The sequence below is a fragment of the Aedes aegypti genome, chromosome 2 (genome assembly GCF_002204515.2).
Source record: "Aedes aegypti strain LVP_AGWG chromosome 2, AaegL5.0 Primary Assembly, whole genome shotgun sequence".
Taxonomy (NCBI): Eukaryota; Metazoa; Arthropoda; class Insecta; order Diptera; family Culicidae; genus Aedes; species Aedes aegypti.
Genome location: NC_035108.1, coordinates 102535591 through 102547815, shown reverse-complemented (window position 1 = coordinate 102547815; position 12225 = coordinate 102535591). Strand labels below are relative to the sequence as shown.

The 12225-nt window shown below is 39.5% G+C and overlaps 1 protein-coding gene across 1 annotated transcript; it reads right to left on the bottom strand.

Annotated features, from left to right (window-relative positions):
- Positions 1-7702: 7702 nt before the first annotated feature.
- LOC5576086 lies at positions 7703-11940 on the bottom strand. Its single transcript, XM_021841755.1, has 6 exons — positions 11765-11940; positions 10732-11703; positions 10264-10675; positions 9338-10212; positions 8918-9276; positions 7703-8724 (listed from the first exon to the last, which is right to left on the bottom strand). The coding sequence occupies exons 1-5, from the start codon at positions 11837-11839 to the stop codon at positions 8932-8934; spliced, it is 2679 nt and encodes an 892-aa protein (XP_021697447.1). The 5' UTR covers positions 11840-11940; the 3' UTR covers positions 7703-8724; positions 8918-8931.
- Positions 11941-12225: the final 285 nt, after the last annotated feature.

The window sequence follows — 12225 nt, the reverse complement described above, 5'->3', positions numbered from 1 at the left end:
AATGCCACCATCGAAAATGAATTAGGCGCTTTTCAAATCCGCAGCTCGATTCGACATAACGTCAGCTCGCACACATTGAAGAGCCGAATGAAACTGCATCGCGAATGCAGTTTTGTTGCATACTTCGAGAGTGTGCGGGTTTGTTTACGTCTGGAGTAGGTTCTGCATTTGGGACAACCGACGATTGGTGCGAATTTCCGTGTGATGTTTAGTGTGAAGTGATGCGAAGGTTTCACAGTGCAGGGTCGTAGCCAGTTTCTTAAGTTAAAGAAGATGATCGTTTATTCGTTTTTAATTTTTAATTTATTTTTTGTTTGTTTTTGATTCTATATATTGACTTAATCAATGGATGATGAATGATACACAGCGCGACTTGTATTCTGATAATAGAAATATTAGTAGTAGAACGCTAATGGCGTAGTTGTCACAAAACTGTTTTCAATTTTTATTACCTCAAATTATGGTTTTCCATTGTTTGTTCTATACCATGATGTTGTTTTGGTTCTTAAAGTTAATCTGACACTTTGAGGCCCGGTACTCAAGCTGTCAGTTCGTGGCAAACTAGATGTTGGTAACACGAACAGCAGCGACATTAGCATTCTAAGGCTAATGCTTCTACTATTCTGATAATGTTCCAGTTACAGTTTATATATCCCATGAAGCACTTCTCATACCTATCAGCTCCACTTTCAATTATTTACGAGTGAACTGGAATAATTATGAAGCATACATCGATAGCCATCTTGATGTTGACATTTCTTTGCAAACAAAACTTGATAATGCTCTCGAAACTTTAAATTATTCCATTGTTTGAATTAACAGGCATTGCACTACCAAAATGTGTAGTAATATTCGAATCCGCGATAATAGACGATTGATCCGTCTAGAAAAAGAGAGGAGAACGCACTCGTGATCCTGCTATGAAAATTATATGGCAAGATCTGCAAAATAAAATTGAAAAACGGTTTTCTCAATGAAGAAACAAAAATTTTGAAAATAAACTTTCTCAATTTGGCCATAGCTCTAAGCCCTTTTAAAAGTTATCTAATATTTTGAAAAAAACCGCAGAAGTCAATTTCGGCGTTGATAGAGGAAAACAAATGATTACTAATTGATTACGAAAAAGCTCAAAAACTATGCAGTTCGAAAGCTTACATGATTTTAATTTAGGACTCCCATGTCTAATTGAAAATCAAGTTAATGAGGACTTCGAAGGCATTCTCAATCAAGAGAACGTTCTTGAAAATTCCTGGAGACTGATTTGGAAGACATGAGAACTATTATTAAAAAAAAGTATATGAAAGCCTCGGGCGATGATCGAAGTTTCCGAGGGGTGCGACACATCCAGATATTTCAGATTCTAAGAATATCTTCAAGCAAGCTATAAAATGACCACGCATATTCCAGTGTATGATCTGGTTTGATCTATAGATAGGGCATCTTATACCACATCGTTTCTATCTTCGTGCATCTCGTTCGCCTATCCCGCATCCTTCTTGATCATTTTAACGGATTACATTCAATCACGCCACGCAATAAAAATAACAGCAATATTTTGTCACTAAGCCCAATTTGACTTTGCAGATTGCAGTTGGTTATTTATCCTCAAGGGAACGGATTTCATGGTAAGAATAGGGCCAGAAACTTTCAGATCCTATGCAATAATTGATTATAATTTTTATCAACCAATCCCAACCAGGTACTATGGAGCGCAATTGTCTTAAATCAAGTTAAAAAGTCGAAGTATTGGACCGATACCAAACTTAAGATTCATGAATCAAGTCCACATGTATCTACCTCATACCGGTCGAAAAATGAACAATTATGTGCTGACAATTGATCCTAACAGTTCAGAGGTAGTAAAACTCGGGATATGAAAATAGCGATATAAAATGCATTTCTCAAAAATTTTCATAAATAAACTTGCCCCTCTGTCAACAAGCTGAAAATTTAGGTATGTTCCCATAGTCATAACTCCAACGTACTTTATTGAACATCTTTTATATGAAAAATAAACAAAACTTTACTTAAAAGCTATGTGCACTAAGAAATGTGGAACTGCCAATATTTTCGCTGGCTGCATGCAACACAGATATTTCTGAAAGATAATGTGGAATTTCGATAATCATTCCGCAGAGGATTTCCCAAACGATGTCGATACTTACATCGCGACGTAGCAGCACACGTCTTGTCAGGTCGGCCGTCCACAGGGGAAAGAGGACGAGTTCATGTTCTGTATACATACGACAGTTACCGCGATGACAAATACATGTTAACGGACCTAATGAACGTCAATTGACAGTGAACCGTGGTCTATATCAGAGTCTATGAATGGAGAGTTGCGCGAAGAGTGAAACCAAATCTACCTATCGAACTGTCAAATGGTCTACCTATCGGACAGACCAGCACAACAGATAGGGGATATTTTCGAAGACGAAGAAGAACAATCATTCAAAGAAGTCTCTTCGCGCAACTCTCTGTACAAAGACTCTGTACTTGCAGTATGTATAATAGCGTAATAGGGTCCTAAAGCCCTGTCACAATTTTAGTGCCAAACGGACCCTCAGTATGGTTCTGCTGAATAGCTAAGCATGTTCCACTATGGCTATAAGCCATTTTATGAGACGTTTCGAATCATATGGTTTCCGTTTGTTTACCAGCTTTGAAAGTTTCTGGCGGGCCGATTTATTTACGTTTCTTCTAGCGCTACATTTGGAAGAGGCTTATTCAACAATGGCGCTGTTGGCAATGCAAACAAAGTTTTTAATTTTCGCATGTAAAATTGAAATCAGCAGGCAGGGAAGATATATTTCATCTACAGGAACATAATACATGTAAACCGGGTAGAAACATGCGCTGAAAGAGACGGGGACGTCATCGCCAACAAAAATGTGACCAGCGCTATTCAGATATCATGCTAGTTTTTTGAACAACAACAATGAGCGGCCCGCCAGAAAACATCATTCGAACGTCTCGTAAAATGGCTTATTTGCGCCGCATCATTGACAAATTGATTTATAACTTCAATAGGTTGAAGTAGCCCAGAGTGAAATTAAGGTGAAACAGTTTAGAACCAACTTCTAAGATTACACTCAGACTTCAAGGGCCAAATCTCACAAAGAAAGCAATCAATAACAGTGCACTTTTTAGTTTGGCTTTGTGTACTAGTAGAAAGCTTAAAATAAGAAGATCAGAAACGTTTGCCAACTCCAGATTAATGCATTTGAAAACGTGAGCAGGATCACAAGTCGGCCATTGTGACGGCCATCTTTGGATTCCGAGATGTTTCACGTTAAGATACTTACAGCTTTTGAATAGATATGAACAACATTTGTGGTGTCTTTAGATTTTCGATTTGGCAATAAGCTATACATAGGGAGCCGAATCCTATACTTGGCAATTTCGATTCACGTCGTTTTTAAATCATGTGTCTTAGCATATCCGAAATATTTGTAGATAATGGCTCGAATGCAGACAAAATAACACATGGAAAGCTGCTGTATATGCTGTAAAAGGTATGTGCAGTCAATGTGTCCTTTGCACATGAAAGGAATGGAAGTTTTTCCTCGTTGCACGCATTCATGTATGCAAAAGCACTAAGCAACTATCATATTTCTAAGATTTCTTTCAGGACCATTCTATTTTCTCGGCTGAGTCTTTATATTGATATAGTTTCTGAAAATCAATTTTACGGAAAGTCATGACCAAAACGAGATCTTCACGGAGAGATCAAACTTCCCAAATTTGGGTTATCTCACGGAAGAGCCGAATTGAGTTAGAAAAAAACTCAAGGTTGGGTTGATTTTTGGCACCGTGTTCATTAAAACAAATTGCTTGTGTTACCCTCCTAGCGAAATATCATCGAACAAGTAAATATCATTCGCCAATATTCACACGCCACCAGGGATGGGAAAAGTACTGTAGCAAACATTTATCACCTCGACATTCACACACACGACACGACCATCAAAATCCAAAGCAAACCATGACCGTTCAAAACAAAAAATGTCACGGCTCTTCAAAACTGTAATCTTTTTCTTCCCAACGTTTTTTCAAACCCGAATGCGAAATGACTCGAGCACAGTGGTGACACGATTTTTCCGGTTTTCGGGGTTTTGCATTTTTGCTCGATAAATGCAGCTTCATATTAAACTTGTTTGTGAGGTAAAATATAACTAGCTTAGCAGGAAAAACGATCAATCATGTTCGCAAAACTTCCAATGTTTCTCAATAAAAACAAACATGTTTGTTGCATACGCTATAACTTCTACTGCTGCCTTATTCGATTTTTTTACTTTAGGTATGTTTACCGTGTGGGTTGATTTTGTCGTTTATATAAAATAGGGGAACTTACGTATTGTCGGCAGCCTAAGCAGCTGAACTTTTTAGAGGGCAATTTTACGCTACAATAGAGCACAACAATTAGCAGGAGACACCTGAACTACACTTGAGCACACTTCATTTATGAATTATTATACACAAAACACTATTTTATTCTCTTAATCTTCTATTTTTCCTCGCCAAAGTCACGAGGCACTTGTTCTTTTATCGGCAATGCAATTACTATTGTCGGCAATAAAAATGTTCACTTCGGCAATCCAAAACTGCACAAAAACTAGTTTATGTATTGGTAACATTTTGTATTTGTTGACAAATCCTGAAAATAAACGTCACTCATTATGTTCGACTCGTTGAAAGGGCCAATACTGAAAAATACAGACTACACTGAGAACAGAATTACAGTTATAAATAAAATAGCAGAGAGTCTAATAGAATATACAACGCCACTAAATTTATGCAGACTAAGCGTCGTCCACAAATTACGTAACGCTCAAGGGGGAGGGGGAGTAGGCTTAAACGTTGCGGCTCAAACACAAAATTTATTTTTTTCATGCAAAGACCGTTGCGGAGGGGGGAATGGTCGAAAGTTGTACATTTTAACGTTGTCATAACTGGACGCTGCCTAATTTCGTTTTCATTTCATTTATTTCATCGAATATTTTTTGTATTCAATCTCACTAATGTTTATGTTTAAAGCTCTCAAAACCAAAAATTCTTGTACTCCTATGAATTCAAATCATATTAGAAGAGAAATCTCAAAGTTTAAGCCAAAAATATTAAGATTTAGAGGGGACACAAGCGTCTTGAAGGTAAATTTTCAAGTTATAAAAAATGGCCTTCAGTGAAGTCACCATAACTCCGGTAATTTCTAAACAATTTTGAAACATTCAGCACCATTATCATTAATAAAATTTATGAAAACTTTATAGAACATCAATTTGGTGTTAAATCGAAACTAGTTTAGATAAAAAATAGTTTACTCCAAATGATTCCTCATTTTACTAAAAATATCTTTATTTGACCATAACTTCATGAATATTCAACCAATTCCAAATCTTGTTGCATGGTTTAGAAGCTTACTTAATTGTTTTCAAACTTTTCATGCGCCACATTTCACTGAAAAAATGTTTTGACCAAGTTATTCAATAAAAACTGCACAAAAACATGATTTTTTTAACGAAAAAACGCCAGTTTTTTTATTTTTGTCAGTTAAACAACATTTTTAAAGCTGAAACTGGTTTTCCTCATTTGTTAAACCTTTGAAAAGGACTTGTCAACAATTTTTTAAATAATTTGAAACAATAATATTTTTGCTCATGTTAGAAAATATATGCACTATTTAACTCGTAATTAAACAAAATGCTTTTTAAACACAAGATTTATAGAAAAAAATGTAATTTTTGGCGAAAAAACTTAAATAATCCAAAGAGATTCGATTTTTTTTAAATCATGTTGTTGGGTAGTTTTGTTACAAAACTAAGCCAAGACCATTTTTTAAAAATGTCATACCACACAGTATGGAAACAACTATTTTTTGCTTCAAAAACATGTACATACGAATATTTGAAATCGGAGTATTTATGAAGTAATGGTCAAACAAATATGAATTTATCAGTAAAATGAAGAAAAATTTCGAGAAAACTACTTTTAACAAAAATTGTTTCGATTTAAGACAAATTTGATGTTCTACAAAGTTTTCATAAATTTAATTTTGAAAATAATGATGCTAAAAGCTTCAGAATTGGTTAGTTATGGTGAGTTCACTGAAGGCCATTTTTTATAACTTGAAAATTCACCTTCAAGGCGCTTGCGCCACCCCTAAATCTGAATATTTTCGGCTCAAACTTTGATGTTTCTCTTCTAATATGATTTGAATTCATAAGAGCACACGAATGTTTGGTTTTGAGAACTTTTGAAAAATAAGCCGCACCTAGCGTCTATGCGCAAAAAAATCGCTAAAAGGTAACGCAAAATTGAAAATTCTACAGGCATTTTTTTACATTCATATTATTCTCAGTGTATGAGAAAATCAGAATTGGCCCATTGCAAATCAATTCATTTATGATTTGACACAAATACATCATCCTCTGATTGCCTGTAGAACAACAGGAGTGTTGCCAAAATTTAAACCTAATTAACCTATTGAAAGACGTATATTTTATATGTTTCTCAGTATATTAAAGTTTATGCGCTACAATCTTCAGATAAGGAAAGTATTGAAAGGCTCAATTATTACCAATGCATGTTTTGTTGCCTAATTCCAATGAATTAATTAGTTGTGTTTGATTTTTTCAATGAATTTAAATTGTAAATAAAAAAACACACCGCAATTGAATATGGTTTTCTGGCAACCTATTCTCGTAGTAAAAAGTGATTGCCGAGGAAAGCAAAATGCATTAATTTTAAATTGTGATTTGAAGCATAAAAATTCAGTATTTTCGAGTGCTTAATAGACAAATCAAAAGTGTAATAGTGCATGAGTGATCGGTGCGTAGCTTTTGTGACAAATTGGTATTGGAGCGGAGATTTGGACATTTCAAAGTGGTGAGTTTTTCTTAAGCTGTTCTTGTGTTGTTTTATTCGGCAGCTCCCGAATGACGATAATTTCGTAAGCATTTATTTCATTCATAAAACCCATGTTATATAATATATTTGTGAAAGATGAGGTTTTGGAAGAATATAGTTCAAGGAATATATTGAGTACTTTGAAGGTAACTCTTGTTCCGTAGATAAATTTTAACAAGGACGATAAGTGAGTGCTGCCGAAAATACCCTCAGGGTGCCGAAGCCATCATTTACCCTAGATCAATTTCAATTCATTCGTCGTAACATGTCGATTTTACAGCAACAAAGTTGCAACGTTTCCGCGAAGTGAAGCTTTAGGACGATGTTCCATTCCCAAAATTAAGTTCCGTTTTGCGGTCGAGTCAGTCTGACTGGACGTTTATGGATGTAGGTAAACGCGATAAGAATCATTCAATGAAGTATTCAAAGCATAGGTACTGAACTCTCGGGTTTGGCGGATGGATGGACTAAATACGGGAAGGCAAACACACTCGGTCATCATCGCAAAGGGGCACCACATTTTATGCGTTAGGTTGAGTCATGTGAGAGGTTAAACTTTCATCGGAGTAGTAGATACCTAGTTGGATTTTTTTCTACATCTTTCTACATGCTTCCACGCATTTCAATCAAACAAGTGTCTTGCATAATTCACAAAGGCTTCTTTATGTTTGAGATAAAGCAAATCCTATAGTTAATGACTGATTCTTGGTAATGTGACAAAAACGAAGTGAATGAATCCTAAAAGGGAAGGTGAGAGTTATAAGGGACTGTCATTTCTAAGAAAATTAATTATTACTGAGTTGCATCTAATCTGTGAAGTTTATTGGAATTACTTTGAAGTTTGGAGCTGAGTATAGCATGTGGCAGCAACAGGGAAGCGGTAAAATTGCAGCTATTAATATGAAATACTGATTAGAAATAACCTCTTGCATGAATCCTTGTTGGGTCGTCTCGTCACGTTGCAATACGTTTTGATTTAACTTTAAACAGGGTTGTTCTGCTAGTCGGATCGCTTTTAACTCTAGTTAAGTATGAGGATTTTTTTTGATAATACACCCGATTCTGTTTTTGCACGGGGGATGCGTACCGTGCAAAAAAGTTTTCAGTTCAAAATTTCAAAAACCGTGCAAAAAAAAGTAACACCACGTTCCATTCAAAAATAAGATTTTGGCGGAAAAATATGTACGGAAACTTTTTTAGCATGGCTGTGTAAAAAAAATCTGTGCGAAAACAGAATCGGATGTAATCTGTAATTACAAGAGATCACTGAGTTTGTTCAGATCTGTAGTCAATATGCAAATATTATCCACTTAATTATCAGAACGTCTACCAGACGTATTGTATTTCCTCATCCTTCGTATCAGCATTTCAAAATATCCAACATCTATGAGAGTATAGTTCTCTACATCTTTGTTAAGAAAGTGTTCATTTACCTTCCCATTCCTCAGTTTTTGCAAGGACGTGGCCATGACAGCTTACGGTTGTTGAATGATGCGTTAAGCTACTCCATTAGTTCCAAATCTTAAGCTTTGGTAACTGTCGTATACACTACAGTAACGAAAGAGGCAACTCTCATATAATGGTTTAGCTCTGTCACCTACAAATTTGTGTTAATTGTTTAGTATTAAATTATTTTAAGTAGTAACATACGAGTATCTCTAATAAATAGATTGGCAAAACAATTTTGACTTAAGAAAAATATTTTCAATAAGATTTTAAGTTTTTAAAGCAGACTGTAAAGTACTGTAATAGGGTTGTCCACCACTGTAATAGGGTTGTAACTCTAAACATGTGAGTAATAACTTTAAAGGCCCAAACGCAATGATAGCGGAACGGCAACGGAATGCGGAACCGGTTCGCCAGCAAGAATCACACCATCTCGACTGAGCTGTCAATGGATGAAAGTGAGCCAACACTGAATCAACAAGTAAATTATAGTTCATGCTGGCGAACCGGTTCCGCTTTCCGTTGCCGTTCCGCTATCATTGCGTTTGGGCCTTAACTATCAAACCCTTCACCACCCGTTCAAGGTTTCAGCTGTGACGTGATAAACGACACCATGAGCGCTTCGTGGACGGAAAGCTTCGCGCTCGGCTGAAACTCCCAACGCTGCGAAACCTGCAGCCAGGCCTTTTCCGCACTCATCGACATCGGCGTCTGGAACCAACTGTTGTAGTCGATGTCTAGCTGGCCGCTCAGCAGTTGATCAAACGACTGATTCCCGATGTGGAACATGATGTCGATCAAGCTCTGTTGGTTTTCCTTGATGTTCTGCCCCGGACTGGGCTGCAGTGGATTGACCTGGACGTCACTGACCCCCAGTTGCTGCAGAATCCACTCGATGTTCTTCCGTATGTATTGGTAGATCATCTGCGGGGTGTGTTCACGACTTGACGTTCATTACCGAGGTCCCAATCTCATACATACTCACCTTCATGCTCAGCTTTCCAACACCCGTCATCAGGACGTCGCTCACCAACATTTCAGCAATGTATTCTGCGTTCTCCACGTCAAACTCCTCCTCGGAGCGAACACTCGGCGAAGGATGGATGAACGCGTCCAGTTCGTCAATCTTCGAAGTGCTCGCAAAGCTCAACCCAACAGCCTCTTCCATGTCGTTGTCCAGCGTATTGGTAGACCGTTGGCTTTCGCGAGCCTGGTTGATGAGGGAGTTGATCTGATCGGTGTGTTTGTTGTCCTCGTCGATAAAGCAGATCGCCTCGGCCAGTGTTTGACATATGACCGATCGCGGTTTCATGTTGATCGTCGATACCGGACCTTCCATTGCCGGGGTTGGTGGAGTGGTGCTATCCTTGTTCTCCTTTTGTTCTTTCATCTCTGCTTCGGCTTCACTCTCTGATGCTTCCAGCAATTTCGAGTAGAGGGCCATGTACAGTAGCTGTATGAGAACCGAATCACCCAGAGGTCTGATCTCGGCCGGTAGGATTTCCGTCAAGCAGCTAACCACCGTGTAGAGGCAGTCCGGAATGCAGTCCCACATTTCCGAGAAGCAGGACAACGACAGCGACATGGCTTGGTAGATGCTTGCTGTGGTTTGAACCGCCGAGACCAACATGTGAATGATCGGGTTCAAAATTGGGTAGATCAGATGAAGGATGGCCTCCAACCATGGAGGGCGCTTCTGGTTCCAAACTTGGCGTCGGTCCAGGCAACACGCCCAGTCATTTAACTTGCTTTTCTCCAGAGCAGAGATGAGCGTCTTGTTGACGTCGGACGTCTTACCGGCCATGATTACAATGTACGTCAAACCCATCAGGACTTGATAGTTGGTTTGACCGATCGGATCTGAAGAATACGAATCAGGTTAACGAATCATGATTGGAATGACCTACTCACCTTTTTGCTCCAATGACCATTGGACAATGTCATTACATTCCATACCACAAAGGAATCCTTCGCACTGCTTTGACATGCTCTCGCGATTGATCGACGGTTGTTTAGAGCTAGGGATGTAGTTATCGCACGTCGGCAAGTTCTTGATCAGATGATGGAATATCATTGAAGATAGGTGCGCTTCGCGCATCAAAAGAACCTTCAGCAGTAGCCACCAGTTCGCCTGAGGAGCTGCCAGTAGCACTTTCAACTCCAATGACAGTGCCGTATTGGTCGGCAACTCTGAACAACGAGTTGCCCAGTGTCCATTTTGATTTGTAGGGAATAGCTTCGGCAAGGCGAAGATCGTCCAAGGAGTGATCAGTCCTTGACGTTGGTTGAACATGGCGATCGAATTTATGCCCTTCTTGGTAATCTGTAAAGTAATGATGAGCAATGCTCTCAATTATTCGAGCGACGTGCCGAACTTACCTTGTAGAGTACCCCGAGGGGTACACCGCGGAGCAGCAAACAACAGAACAGTTCCTGACACTTGGAATGAATATCTCGAATGATCTTGCTTTGGTTAGTGATGTTGAGCCCAACGAATCCTTCACCGTTCTCGCAAATTGCCGGTAGAAGCTCACCAACGCAGAGCAAGATATTTGAAACGTCCACCAGCAGAAGCATAGATCGTGCTCGACTTGGCACGGTCTGCGTGTAGCGAACTGTTAGAACCGTGAGAGTTTCATTCAGCATTCCGGCAAACACCCGTTGAGCCATCGTCGGTGGAACAGAGTTCCACAGGTCCTGTTTGGTTCCCTGCATGTACAGCCACCACATCTGGATGGTATAAGAACCACGTTCCGATTCGAAGAATGGATGCTGACTTTCCCAGTGAAGACAATCCGCGTCTTGGATGATGTACAGCGTCAGCAGTCGACAGTGCAGATCAAGCAACCGCTCAGCTAAGGCTTCCGTCATTTCCGAGAATTGCTTGTAGCTCATCTTCAGCGACCCACCCTTCTCGTCGCCCTTGGGTGGGCAGACGTTCTTGGTGACGCAGCCTAGCCATACGAAGAGGCTATTCTTGACCAGTGCGGCGGCGCCTATAGTAGCCGTCAGCACAGTTAGGTCAGCGTGATCCAGAGCTTCCTGGGACAGCGTGTGGATGTGTTCCAGCAGGTTGTCCACCGATTTGACCACCAACAGTACAAACTTCTCCGGATCCGAAGACTTAACTATACCGCCACATCCGGCCGCTTCGTCGGTTTCCTTCCCCTGGTGGTCCTGGAGCACATCGCTTAGATGTAGTAGTCCCGAGTTCTTCCTGTAAGCAGCAAAATACTCGTCCTCCAACCAGACAACTATCTTAACCGATGCAAAGGATGCCGACCGGGGGAAGTCCAACTTGCCGCCGACCACTCCGGGACAGATATTCTCCTGTAGCACTTTTTGGTTAGCCTTGGAAAATAGGTAACGTTACGTAACGATCGCTTCAACAGTACGCAAAAGTCCATTTTACCTCGTAATACTGCAAATCTCGCTGGAGCAGGATCGGAATCCTGTCCATAAGATTGCCTTCTTCCATAACCTCCATGGTTTGGCAGTTTTATCCACTTAATTTCAGGTTATTACTCAAATTTGATTCCTGATTTCAAACGACGTGACTTTCCATTCAAATTCACAACGCAAAAGAAAATATCCATTGATTAAACAAACAATTGGTCGTTTGGAAACGTAACGCCTGAACTTGACCCAAATTTCGTCGTCTCAGTGATGGCGTTCCCGGCATAAGCACGTGCTCACTCCTCGTTGTTAGCATCTGTTGCGCCTGAATGTATGCACGTTTCTAAGCTAACGGTTGTTGCCCTAGCTACAGAAGCGTCGAGCATGCTTTTCTCACATTATTTAAATTCCCTCATAAATAATGCACGAGCTCTGGTCGACTTGTCTTTGTGAACTTGGCGACATGGCGTGGCGTGG

What these genes read in the sequence shown, in the direction of transcription:
- LOC5576086 (XM_021841755.1), bottom strand. Translation starts at nt 11,839, where the DNA reads ATGGAGGTTATGGAAGAAGGCAATCTTATGGACAGGATTCCGATCCTG. An exon ending in ATGGTCATTGGAGCAAAAAG is followed by an intron (nt 10,213 to 10,263) that starts GTGAGTAGGTCA and finishes CGTATTCTTCAG; the next exon opens with ATCCGATCGGTCAAACCAAC. An exon ending in TTGGAAAGCTGAGCATGAAG is followed by an intron (nt 9,277 to 9,337) that starts GTGAGTATGTAT and finishes CACACCCCGCAG; the next exon opens with ATGATCTACCAATACATACG.